The 12,992-nt window shown below is 46.9% G+C and overlaps 2 protein-coding genes across 2 annotated transcripts in view; both read right to left on the bottom strand.

The window, feature by feature from the left end:
• The window catches only part of LOC147123962 (uncharacterized), a 31,433-nt gene extending 24,596 nt beyond the window's left edge, over nucleotides 1-6,837 (bottom strand). The window contains exons 1-3 of the mRNA XM_086002667.1: nucleotides 6,102-6,837; nucleotides 5,311-5,703; nucleotides 979-1,050 (exon numbers count right to left, since the gene is read on the bottom strand). Of these exons, the coding sequence (XP_085858793.1) occupies nucleotides 979-1,050; nucleotides 5,311-5,703; nucleotides 6,102-6,510 (874 nt within the window). The 5' untranslated portion in view covers nucleotides 6,511-6,837. The remainder of the gene's footprint in view (nucleotides 1-978; nucleotides 1,051-5,310; nucleotides 5,704-6,101) is intronic.
• A 335-nt stretch (nucleotides 6,838-7,172) lies between these two features.
• On the bottom strand, nucleotides 7,173-7,553 carry LOC147123961 (sialic acid-binding Ig-like lectin 15). The gene has a single exon (XM_086002655.1). The coding sequence runs from the start codon at nucleotides 7,551-7,553 to the stop codon at nucleotides 7,173-7,175; it is 381 nt and encodes a 126-aa protein (XP_085858781.1).
• Between the last annotated feature and the right edge of the window lie 5,439 nt (nucleotides 7,554-12,992).

Raw genomic sequence — 12,992 nt, 5'->3', positions numbered from 1 at the left:
TGGGGATCGGGCGGGAAAGTAGAGTTGAGGTCGATGATCAGCCATGATCTTATTGAATGGCGGAGCAGGCTCGAGGGGCCGTATGGCCGTCTCCTGCTCCTGTTTCTTACGTTCTTGCGTATCCATTTGTTTAACTTGTGTCCTATTCTTGGGCACGAGAGGTGTTAGAAGAGTCTCCCCTGATATGGGAGCAGTATTGAAAAATCTTGGATGGATTAGGCTTCAGAAAGAGTTAAGAGTTGTCGAGGGGAAAAGAAGCGTGGAGAAACAATCCAACCCACTGATAGGCAACGTCAGTGATGGAGGGGTTGTAGGCGTTCCATTTAATATTACAGGAGATAATCAGGACAAGAATGGCATTAAAGGAAGAAGGATCAAGGGTGGATCCATCAAAGAGTGGAAGTAGTAGCAGATGGACAAAGGAGGGTATTTTCACCTTCACCACTTGGGCAGTAAACTGGTGAAGCGAATCGCCCACCCGTTATAGCACCCGCTCAGACTGAGATCGATAGGTTTTTGTTGGGTAAGAGTACCAAGGGACAAAGAGCCAAGGCGGGTAAATGCTGAGGTACAGATCAGCTATGATCTGATCGAATGGTGGAACAGGCTCGAGGGGCTGAATGGCCTCCTCCTGTTCCTATGTAGAGCTTATTTTAACAAGTGCAGTGACTCAGTCCGACTCCCCTCAGCTGTTTGAGGTGTCAGCCCACCCTGTACCCGTGTCTCTTTCTCCGAGTAACCCCCTCTCCCTGCTCCCCGCTGTCGGGTTATTGCTGCGCTCAGGGATGGATGGACTTTGGAAACTTCCACGTGTAACTCGCAAGGGATGGTGTAAATCTGTAGAAAATCAATTGCAATGATGCTGATGAGTGACATTGCAGGAGATCAGCTTTTAAACACGGGTTTTAAGCTTTAGTATGTATTTCAAAGAATGTTCTCAATGCAAAGCGGGAGTTGTGAGTGGCTGTGTCTCATTACCTGTCTCGGCTTGCTGTGACACCATATCATTAGCAACACTGTTAACAGGAACACCTCCAGGTTCTTGTGGATCTATCAAAGACACAGAAATGTAAGAAGGTATTTGTGTAGAAACCAATCAAAATGATAATCAGGCGGGCGGGCTCTATAACGGGTGGGTGATCTGCTCCACCAGTTTACCATCCAAGGATTACCCTCCACGCTCCCGCCACCTGCCCCCCACCCCGAGTAGATCTAGCGATCCAGCTATTGTGCTGTGCGTGGAATTCCGACCGTGTTCCAGCCCGACAACCCTCCGAGATCCCTGCGCTCCTCCAATTCTGACCTCTTGCGCATTCCCGATTTCCATCACTCCACCATTGGCGGCCGTGCCTTCAGCTGCCTAGGCCTCAAGCTCTGGAATTCCCTCCCTAAACCGCTCCACCTCTCCGCCTCTCTACCTCTCGTTCCTCCTTTAAGACCCTCCTTAAAACCTACCTCTTTGACCAATCTATCCTAATATCTCCCTATGTGGCTCGGTGTCAAATATTGTTTGATAATCGCTCCTGTGAAGGGTCTTGGGATGTTTTACTATGATAAAGGTGCTATATAAATACAAGTTGTTATTGTTTTATGCACTCGGAATGTGTGAGCTGAAGGGACCTGTAGAGGAGAATTAACTGAAAAAGAGTCGGACAGGGTTTGGGTGATAATTGGAAGAGAGGACTGAGATGGAGAAAGAACAAAGTGGGAAAGGTTCTTGGGTTGAAGGGACAAGACTCTGAAGATGAGCCCTCATCTACCGCATGGGGCAATATCTGGGAAACTAGATAGCCATGAACGTAACTGTGGTGGAAGACCTCATGCCCCAACAACCTGTGCCCTGTCCAATGAGGTGCCTTGCCAGGACCTTTGGCTCATCTCTTTCCCCTTGGCTCTCAGTGCTCTGTATTGAGACTCTGCTGGCTGTAGTTCCTGCTGCTGGCTCTGCATTCTTGTGTCTTGCCGACCTCTGCTAGGTGGGGCACTTGCCCAGTAACGGTGGGGCAGAGAGCAACACTTCCAGGGCTGGGTTCTACTGCTCAGGGTGGAGGTCTGGTGGGATGGGAGTTCCGGCCACTCTCCCCCCTTGCCGACCCATTTCCTCGGGTCAGAGTTTGTTTGATACACAGGACAGGCTTTAAAAAAATTAATTCTGAGGATATGGGCGATGCTGGCAAGGCCGGCATTTATTGCCCATCCCGACAAGGTGCTGGCACATCTGATGGCCTGTGGCTGATGGAATTCAATGTGGGGAAGTGGGAGCTCATCCACTTTGGACCCAAGAAAAATAGAGCAGAGTATTTTATAAATCACACGTGAACCGCGGAGGAGCAGAGAGATTTGGGGCCCTGGTAAAGAAATCACTAAAAGCTGGTGGACAGGGACAAGAATTAATGAAAAAGGCTAATGGGATGTTGGCCTTTATCGAGAGGAGTCCAGATTACAAAGGGGTTCCAGTCGTATAAAGCTCTGGTTAGACAACATCTGGAGTAACTGCGTCCAGTCCTGGGCACCGCACCTCAGGAAGGACACACTGGCCTCGGAGGGGGAGCAGCTCAGATTCACCAGAATGATACCGGGGATTAGAGGGTTAAATTATGAGGACAGGTCACACAGACTCGGCTTGTATTGCCTCGAATTTAGAAGATTAAGGGGTGATGTCATTGACGGGTTTAAGATGATTAAAGGAGTTGAAAGGGTAGATGGAGAGAGAAACTATTCCCTCTGGTGGGGGGAGTCCAGAACAAGGGGGCATAACCTTAAAATTAGAGCCAGGCCGTTCAGGGGTGATGCCAGGAAGCACATCTTCACACAAAGGGTAGTGGAAATCTGGAACTCTCTCCCCAAAAAGCTGTTGAGGCTGGGGGTCAATTGAAAACTTCAAAATTCTAGATAGATTATCGTTAGGCAAGGGTATTAAGGGTTAGGGAACCAAGACGGGTAGTTGGAGTTAAGATACAGATCAGCTATGATCGAATTGAATGGCGGAACAGTCTCAAGGGGCTGAAAGGCCTCCTCCTGTTCCTATGTTCTTCCTATGTAATCTAGAAGAAGCCCTCAGTTCTAACATAGAAACATAGAAGATAGGAGCAGGAGTAGGCCATTCGGCCCTTCGAGCCTGCTCCGCCATTCAATGAGATCATGGCTGATCATCCAAATTCAGTACCCTGTCCCTGCCTTCTCCCCATATCCCTTGATCCCTTTAGCCTCAAGAAATAAATCCAACTCTTTCTTGAATATATTTAATGAACTGGCCTCCACCGCCCTTTGTGGCAGAGAATTCCACAGGTTCACCACTCTCTGGGTGAAGAAATTCCTCCTCATTTCAGTCCTAAATGGCTTACCCCCTATCCTTATTCTGGACTCCCCGGCCATCCAAAACATCCTTCCTGCATCTAGTCTGTCCAGACCTGACAGAATTTTATAGGTTTCGATGAGATCCCCTCTCAATCTTCTAAACTCCAGTGAGTATAAGCCCAATCGACACAATCTCTCCTCATACGTCATTCCTGCCATCCCAGGTATCAGCCTGGTGAATCTTCGCTGCACTCCCTCCATGGCAAGAACGTCCTTCCTCAGGTAAGGTGACCAAAACTGCACACAATACTCAAGGTGCGGTCTCACCAAGGCCCTGTACAACTGCAGCAAGACATCCTTGTTCTTGTACTCGAACCCTCTTGCTACGAAGGCCAACATACCATTTGCCTTCTTAACCGCCTGCTGCACCTGCATGCTTACTTTCAGCGACTGGTGCACAAGAACACCCAGGTCTCTTTGCACTTCCCCTTCTCCCAATCTATTGCCATTCAAATAATAATCTGCCTTCCTGTTTTTGCCACCAAAGTGGATAACCTCACATTTATCCACATTATAGTGCATTTGCCATGTTTCTGCCCAATCACCCAACCTGTACAAATCGTACTGGAGTTTCACGACATCCTCCTCACAGCATACCCTCCCACCCAGCTTTGTGTCGTCTGCAAATTTGGAGATATTACATCCAATTCCCTCGTCCAGATCATTAATATATATTGTGAACAGCTGGGGTCCTAGGACCGATCCTTGCGGTACCCCACTAGTCACTGCCTGCCACTCGGAAAACAACCCATTTATTCCAACTCTTTGCTTTCTGTCCGCCAACCAGTTCTCTATCCAAGTTAATACCTTGCCCCCAATCCCATGTGCCTTAATTTTGCACGCTAACCGCTTATGCGGGACCTTATCGAAAGCCTTCTGAAAGTCCAAATACACCACATCCACTGGTTCTCCCTTATCTATTTTACCAGTTACATCCTTAAAAAATTCCAGTAGATTAGTCATGCATGATTTACCTTTTGTAAATCCATGTTGACATTGTCCGATCTGGTCACTGCTTTCCAAGTGCTCTGCTATTACATCTTTTATGATGGACTCTAGCATTTTCCCCACTACCGATGTCAGGCTTACCGGTCTATAATTCCCCGCTTCTTCTCTGCCACCTTTTTTGAATAGTGGGGTAACATTAGCTACCCTCCAATCCATGGGTACTGTTCCAGAGTCTATTGACTTCTGGAAGATGACCAGCAATGCATCTACAATTTCTAGGGCCACTTCCTTAAGTACCCTGGGATGTAGATTATCAAGCCCTGGGGATTTATCAGCCTTCAGTCCCATCAATTTTCCTAACACCATTTCCCTACAAATACTGATTTCTTTCAGTTCCACCCTTTCATCAGACCCTATGTTCCGCAGTATTTCTGGGAGGTTATTTGTGTCCTCCTTTCTGAAGACAGAACCAAAATATGTATTTAGTTGGTCTGCCATTTCTTTGCTCCCCATTATAAATTCCCCCGATTCTGACTGCAAGGGACCTACGCTTGACTTCACCAATCTTTTTCTCTTTACATATCTATAAAAGCTTTTACAGTCAGTTTTTATGTTCCCTGCAAGCATACTCTCGTACTCTATATTCCCCCTCTGAATTAATCCCTTTGTCCTCCTTTGTTGAATCCTAAACTGCTCCCAATCCTCAGGATTATTGCTTTTTCTGGCCAATTTGTATGTCCTCTCCTTGGATCTTATGCTATCCCTAATTTCCCTTGTTAGCCACGGTTGAGTCACCTTTTATGTTTTATTTTTATGCCAAACTGGGATGAACAAATTCTGTAGTTCATCCATTCGGTCTTTGAATGTTTGCCATTGCCTATCCACCGTCAACCCTTGGAGTGCCATTCCCCAATCAATCCTGCCCAACTCGCTCCTCAGACCATCGTAGTTTCCTTTATTTAAATTGAGGACCCTTACCAGTAGAGCTTTTATTGTGACACTTACCTCTCTTCAACCTCCAGATAGTAAAACCAATTAAAAGAAAGAAGTTAATTAAAAGAAAGAAGTTAATTAAAATGGCAGGGCCAATGTAGAGGGCGATGTTCAACTTGTCCTTGTCATCAGCGGGGAGGTGGATCTGACGGACGTCTCTCCCGTGTTCATTTACAGCCACACAGCTGTAGTCCCCTCTCAACGTTGGGTTCAGAATCTCTCCCACAGTTTGATGTTTGTCAGGCACTCGTGTGACTGTCGTGTTACTGCTGTCCACGGGCAGTGCGCTGTTTTCAGGGTCGATCCATGTGATGTTTGCGGGTGGCTCCCCTTCAACCTTGCACACGATGGTGTCTCCAGTTATATTATCGGTCACAACCGTCAGCTCCAGGATGGTGGCTGGGGCTTGGGGAGGAAAGAGACAATGAGTTAACTCAATCTAATTAATCTTTATTAAACGGTCAGTGGTGACAACGCCCATTACGTGGCAGTGAGAAACACGTGAGCCTGGAGAGGGGACACCCAACAGGAGATTGGATTGAAATATTCAGAGAGGAAGTTGACTGGCTCCTGATTGTAAAGGGACATGAGTTTGATGTTAACAGAGGGGGCGGATGGAATTAACCTGAGTGAGTGGATCTGAACAACACAGCGGCCTGGAAATTGGGCTGCCTAAATGCCCTACTAAACTATTACAGGCGTCTCTCGGGTCTCAGCTCCTCACTGGGAGCGAATTTGCTCTTGTGTTTGATCAACGTGATTTTATCACCTTCACCATATCATTGACGTAGATGTTTCCTTACCGACAACCTGTAGTCTCATCACATCCTGAGTCACGTTTTCCCCTCGCCCATTCTCGATGTGTACGTGACAGAAGTAGTCGCTGGTGTCGTTTAGCCCCAGGTCCCTCATCCTTATGGAGGCGTCTCCTTGGGTTGTGTTTCTGATCAGCTCATATCGATCTCTTTGATTTACAGTAACACTGTCAGTATAGTGAGAACCAGCGGCGAGGGAACGAGTGTGATTAAAAACAGTGGACTCTTGGCGTGGATTCTTCTTCATCCAGAGGACAGTGATGGAGCTCGGATACCGGCCAGGGGGACTGAAGGTGCAGGGCAGTGTGGCAGAATCTCCCTTCATCCCAGTCACTGGCCGGTTATTGTTCTTATCAGCTGAGGTACAGAAGGGTTTTAAAGAATGGACATTATTCATTAGCACAGAGCATTAAACACAGTTTATACAACATATATGTCCCCTGTGCACGGTGAGGTTCGCTCTGACGGCAGTGCAGGCAGACAACAGCAGCTACCATTTATACAGCGACTTTAACACAGTAAAACATTTCCTTCCTATTCACTTCATCAAAACCCTTCATAATTTTGAACACCTCTACTAATTCTCCCCATAACCTTCTCTGCTCTAAGGAGAACAATCTCAGTTTCTCTAGTCTCTCCACACAACAGAAGTGGTTCATCCCTGGAACCATTCTAGTAAATCTCCTCTGCACCCTCTCCAAGGCCTTGACATCCTTCCTAAAGAGTCCGGAATTGGACACAACACTCCAGCTAGGGCCTAACCTGTATTTTATAAAGGTTTAGCATAACTTCCTTGCTTTTGTACTCTAAACAGCTCTTTACAATCATCAACCTCACTCATTAATAATTCGCTTTATCCTACTCCAGTCCCACACCATTCTGATTGACTCTTAACTGCTCTCTGAAGTGACCCAGTTGTATCAGCGCCTCCTCAGGGCAACGAGGGAAGGGCAATAAATGTCAGTCTGGCAGCAACGCCCACATCACGAGAACGAGTAAAACAAACACACACGATTGTGATTGGATTAGTTTACAGCACAATCTTATTTCTAGTTTGAATTATTCCTTACTTCTTAACTTGAGAACTCCATGATTGCATTGAAATGTTCCTGTCTTTTCGTCCTTGAGATCCACACGACAAACGTACGTCTTCTTTCTGTCCTCTTCCCTCAGGTGTTCGATGATGATGGAAGCGTCGTTCTCCCGCGGGTTTCCCATCACTCGGTAGCGCTCCTCTATATTCTGGTGGATCTGATTCTTAAACCCATTGCTCTGCGAGTTTAGCGACGGATAATTTGTGTAACTAAAAACCACTTCTTTCCGAGTTCTGCTCCAGGTGATGGTGATGTTGCCTTTATATCCAGGGTAAGGGTGAGTGAACTTGCAGAACAGAACAGTAGCCTTCCCCTCCCTAGCCGTCACCTTTTCTGGGGTCTCCATGGTCCAGTTATTCACACTGTGACCTGTGAGGACACACAGATGTCATGTTAACACTCAACTGAGTGCAACAGTCAGACACTCCACGGAGGAACCACGACACACCCTGTACTTTCTGACATTCTAATGTCTACCTGAAACTGTGCTGAATTATGGGCAGTTGTGTGCTGTGTGTCCACACTCAATAGGAAGTGTGTTGGAGTGCCTCCAGCCCACTGCACAGAGACTAAAGAGATAGAACCGGAGAGGCCTGCAGCACCGGAGCTCGTTCCACACCCCCTGTCTAAGCCTGCTCTTTCCTGGAGCCATCTTATCCCATCAGAGTATTCTGCCGTTAATACAAAAGAATGGAAAGACTTGCATTTATATAGCGTCTTTCACGACCTCAGCACGTCCCAAAGCTCTTTACAACCAATGAGGGGTCTGGACAGAGTAGAGAGAGAGAGACACTGTTCCCGTTGGCGGAAGGGTCGAGAACCAGAGGACACAGATTTAAGGTGATTGGCAAAAGAACCGAAGGCGACGTAAGAAAAAGCTATTTTAAGCAGCAAGTGGTTATGATCTGGAATGCACTGCCTGAAAGGGTGGTGGAGGCAGACTCAATCTTATCTTACAAAAAGGAGTTGGATAAGTAGCTGAAGGAAAACATTTTGCAGGACTAAAGGGAAAGGGTGGGAGAGTGGGACTCGATCAGAACCAGCACGGGCTCAACGGTCTGCAAGGCCTTCTTCCGTGCTGTTGACTTTATGACCCTATGATTCTCTGATTCTAAGTATTTTTGAAGTGGAGTCCCTGTTGTAATGTAGGAAACGCGACAGCCAATTTGCGCACAGCAAGCTCCCACAAACAGCAATGAAATAAATGGCCATGTCACCAGTTTTAGGTGTTGGTTGAGGGATAAATATTGTGCCTGTGTCGACTCTTTGAAATACCTCTCTAATTATTTCCACTCCCCTGCTCTTTCCCCATAGCCCAGAAGAAAGAAAGAAAATGGGTTCCTGCCTCCACCTGGGGAATACGTACGTTCTGCCGAGATGGCCAGGGCGAGTGCACAATGGACAATCCACAGCATTCTCTTCACTCCTTCAGCGCCCAGATCTCTCTGACGGACGACCACCGACTGTGGAACTGCGACGGTTCCTCGCTATTTCTTGTTACTTCCTTCTTAAATCTGGGGGTAACGAAGAAAAAAAAAATACTTGTGATATTTACCAGCCCGCTTCAGATGAGGAAGTTCCTTTTGCTCCCTCCCCAGTCAGCTCAATGTCTGCATAGTGCCCCCATGTCTGGGAGAAACTGGTTTGTGCAGAAGCCTTGGAGTCCGACATAAGTTCTCCATCACCAGCCACACCAACCCCTGTAGACGTCTGCAACTTGAAACAACAATGGAAGGCACCAAAGACTTGTAGAATTGCAGCGACAGTCAGAAGAAATCATCCAGCCCCTGACCTGTAGGTAGTTGATGATCCCTTTGAATTGCGCTGGTGGGGGTGTTCCTTCCTGCTGCTTAAAGCGCGGTCAGCTGTGCGAGCTTAATACAGGGCGTTGGCTCGAGGGAGGAGCTTCAAAACGTCAGCGCTGGCGTCAGTATGGTCTGTCTGATCGGCATACTTCCGGCGGACCATAGCTGTGCACGGGCTGACCTCTTTGCCTGCAGCAGACGCCATTTTGGCCCCCGAATGGCCCCCATAGCGCCCAAACCACGGGAGCCACCGAGCCCAATTTCATGCCCCATGTCTTTACATTTAGCATTGCAACTGGGCTAAATAGAAGGAAGGAGTTAGTTATTTCTTGGAAAGCCCTTGTGGGGGGGGGGGGGGTAAAAGAACAGAAGTGGGTGGAGTCAGTTACCACATCACCAGTTTCAGACTTGCTGTACGCAAATAGATAAAAAAACAATCATTTGGAATTGTTCAAATTGATTGAAAGCTAGACATCATCCTGTAACTGAACCATGTGATTCTCCAAAGCGCGCTTTTAACTCCTTCATTTAACAGTGGTACAGTGTATCCTGTGGAGTTACAAATCTTACAATCAACTTAACTTCAAATAAAACTTGCACAATGATCATGAGTCAATGATTCAATTTAATCCAGTACATCCAGGCTGAATTCATTGTTCTCATTTACTTAACAATACGACAAACCGAATGAGACAAAGCAGGACTTCCTTAAATTGGTGTATGGGAGGGGTGCAGCGACACAGAGTACACGGGGAGGGTGCGCTGGGGAACCAGGCGAGAGTCACAGTCCCATTCTTGGTTCCTGAACCATTACAACTACCTCTCCCTCTGCTGATTCCTGCAACCCCCATTCCACATTCCGTCCCACCATCTCTCCACCACTCACATTCCTGCTCATCACTGAGCAGCTCATCCTCAGTTTTGAGACGGTCCCTTTCTACAAACTTTAAGAGCTTCTGAGCAAGTTACTGCTGCTGCTTGTTGCTCAGCAATCTTATCTTTAAGTTCCTGGATTTCATTCTCCATTGCTTGCACCTCTAACTGCTTCTGTATCAGGTTCTCGTTCTTTGCTCTTTCCTTTTGGTTCTTTCACAGTCTTCTCGTCCTGTTTGTTTAATTTCTTTTACACTCCTTTCTGAGACCCCCAAACAGCTTGGGTTACAACCTTAGCCACTGCGAGCAATCCTTGTACCGTAACCTCGGTCCTGGCCTCTGTCGGGGTGGGCGGAAAGTCAGCTTTCGGGATCTGGGCTCATTGACTCAAAGGATCTGCCTCTCCCAGCAGGACACAAACCTTTAAAGATGTCCCGTCATGTCTCTCTGATTATCCATCTGTATATTCACCTGTGAGATTACTGTCCTCTCTTCTTCAGAACACAAAAGATGTCAAGCGAGACGCTATAGTTATTATCTAACTTTAAAGAATTTAATTTGATCCACAGTTTGTACCAGAAAGAAAGCAGTAACTTTACATACAACCGTTTCCTTTTCTAGTGAGTCCAACTCAGGACAAAGAATTGATCGGATTCTTTGACTCGGGCAGAAAGCAAATCTTCCTTTCCTTTGGCGTCTTGTTCCAATGTCTTACGTGGTTCTCTTGAAAAACCCGTGTAGAATGAACCGTTTTAAGTGGTTTCCTCTCCAAAATCTGCTGTTTAATTATCAAAGGATCTCTTAACAGTTTGCAGACCTTGCTTCCTCATCTCTACAACCGTCCGCATTACATAGAAACATAGAAGATAGGAGCAGGAGTAGGCCATTCGGCCCCTCGAGCCTGCTCCGTCATTCAATGAGATCATGGCTGATCATCTAAATTCAGTACCCGGTCCCTGCTTTCTCCCCATAACCCTTGATCCCTTTAGCCTCTAGAAATATATCCAACTCCTTCTTGAATATATTTAATGTATTGACCTCTACTGCCTTCTGTGGTAGAGAATTCCACAGGTTCAGCACTCTCTGGGTGAAGAAATTCCTCCTCATTTCTGTCCTAAATGGCCTACCCCTTATCCTTAGACTGTGACCCCCTGGTTCTGGACTCCCCGACCATCGGGAACTTCCTTCCTGCATCTAGTCTGTCCAGTCCTGTTAGAATTTTATAAGTTTCAATGAGATCCCCTCTCATTCTTCTAAACTCCAGCGATTACAAGCCCAATCGTCCCAATCTCTCCTCATACGTCATTCCTGCCATCCCAGGTATCAGCCTGGTGAATCTTCGCTGAACTCCTTCCATGGCAAGAACATCCTTCCTCAGATAAGGTGACCAAAACTGCACACAATACTCAAGATGTGGTCTCACCAAGGCCCTGTACAACTGCAGCAAGACATCCCTGTTCCTGTACTCAAACCCTCTCACTACGAAGGCCAACATACCATTTGCCTTCTTAACCGCCTGCTGCACCTGCATGCTGTAGGGTTCTCAAAATTCCCACATTCCCCAAAGTTATGGATAAAGGGACCCTGTATGGACAAGTTATGAAAAGGCAGAGTACCCAAAATGGCTTCTGCAACCTCGTGACCAAATGTACAGGGTTTTAAAAGCAAGGCTCTGCAAACAGGCAGACACCTTTTTCAAACCTGAAACGAAACTTAAAAATGCATAAATCTGTGAAAAGACTTTGTGGAGCCAGACAGCTAAAAGCAAACACAGAATATGCATTCCATTCGCCTTGAAACAGGTCAGGTTAGAATGGGCCTCAATCAAGGCCATTAGGTTTCTGCATATTTAATCAGTAACAGCTCACAGAAGCCATCAAGGCAGGAAACCCGATTAAGTTTCATATAAAACCAACAGCCAGGACACCAACAGCCAGGACATCGAAACCATTAAAACACAGAGACAACCATTCCAGGAGTCGTTAAAGTAAATGACTGTAATCAGTTTAAACAAGCCCGACAAAAGTTAGACAAAGGACTGACCTGATTTGGCATGCAGATAAGGAATGAAGAATCGGGTATAACTTTAGGCCCATTGGTAGTGATCGCTCTCTTATCGCTCTTAGCTCTTGCTCTTAGCTTTCTCGTGCCCTGGCCTCATGGCGGGCTCTCTTCTTGCTCCCCGCGCCGCTGAACACCAAGGATGCCCATTACTACACCGAGGGCCCAATGCCGGAGGAGAACGAGACCGAGTTCAAAACCACATAGGACAGACAGGCCACAAACGGGCAGACGAGACGAGATGAAGAATACGGTAAACCGATAAAGGCAGAGAAGGGCAGCGGAAAGACGCGTTGGGGAACAAATGCCTAGTTATAAGCTGGCGTTTGGTGAATAAGTTGGCGTTACATGCATGGAGAGTAAAACCCCAATTTAAGAATATGCTGGTGTTCGAAGAATGGGTAGCAAAACCATTAAACGGTAAAGACCGCGAACTGACCCCCAACCACAGCAATACCGTCGGTGACCACCCGAAGGAGAAGAAGGCCCATCGTGATGCAGTACTCGACAAAGACGTTGACGGAGAAAAAGGAAGGGTGCCTCACACAAACAACTTCAGCGCCGCGCCTTGTGACCACGTGGTGATGGGATACCCCAAAGGACAGAAAGAGCGGACCTCAAACCCCACCATCTAAAGCAACAGGTTTTGATTTGGTGAGCATGAATTCCTAGCCCCTCATAGCTTAATCTAGTTAGGTATAGGGCGTGGGATAATGATAAGGGGATTTTTAATGTATTGGTTTCCCTTGATGTGCCGTGTGTTCCCCATTCCCATATAAGTGTATTAACTGTTTATGCCTGTAACTGTACCAGTAATTAGTATTGTGTTTTATTCAGCCTTTTAAAAAAATTTGGTTTTCTTGCACCAAACCACTTGTCTACTCGATTTTCTGTATCACCGCCTGTACCTAAGTCCGGTGTCTAGAACCCAGGGGGTGTGGAGCGATTCGAACCGCTCAGAGACAGTCGGGCAGAACTGACTGGGCACACACGCCAAAACCCCCTACAATGCTTACCTTCAGCGACTGGTGCACAAGAACACCCAG

Source organism: Somniosus microcephalus, chromosome 1 (genome assembly GCF_052327205.1).
Source record: "Somniosus microcephalus isolate GS21.2 chromosome 1, FLI_Smic_1.0, whole genome shotgun sequence".
NCBI classification, from domain to species: Eukaryota; Metazoa; Chordata; class Chondrichthyes; order Squaliformes; family Somniosidae; genus Somniosus; species Somniosus microcephalus.
This window is presented reverse-complemented; position numbering and strand designations above follow the sequence as displayed.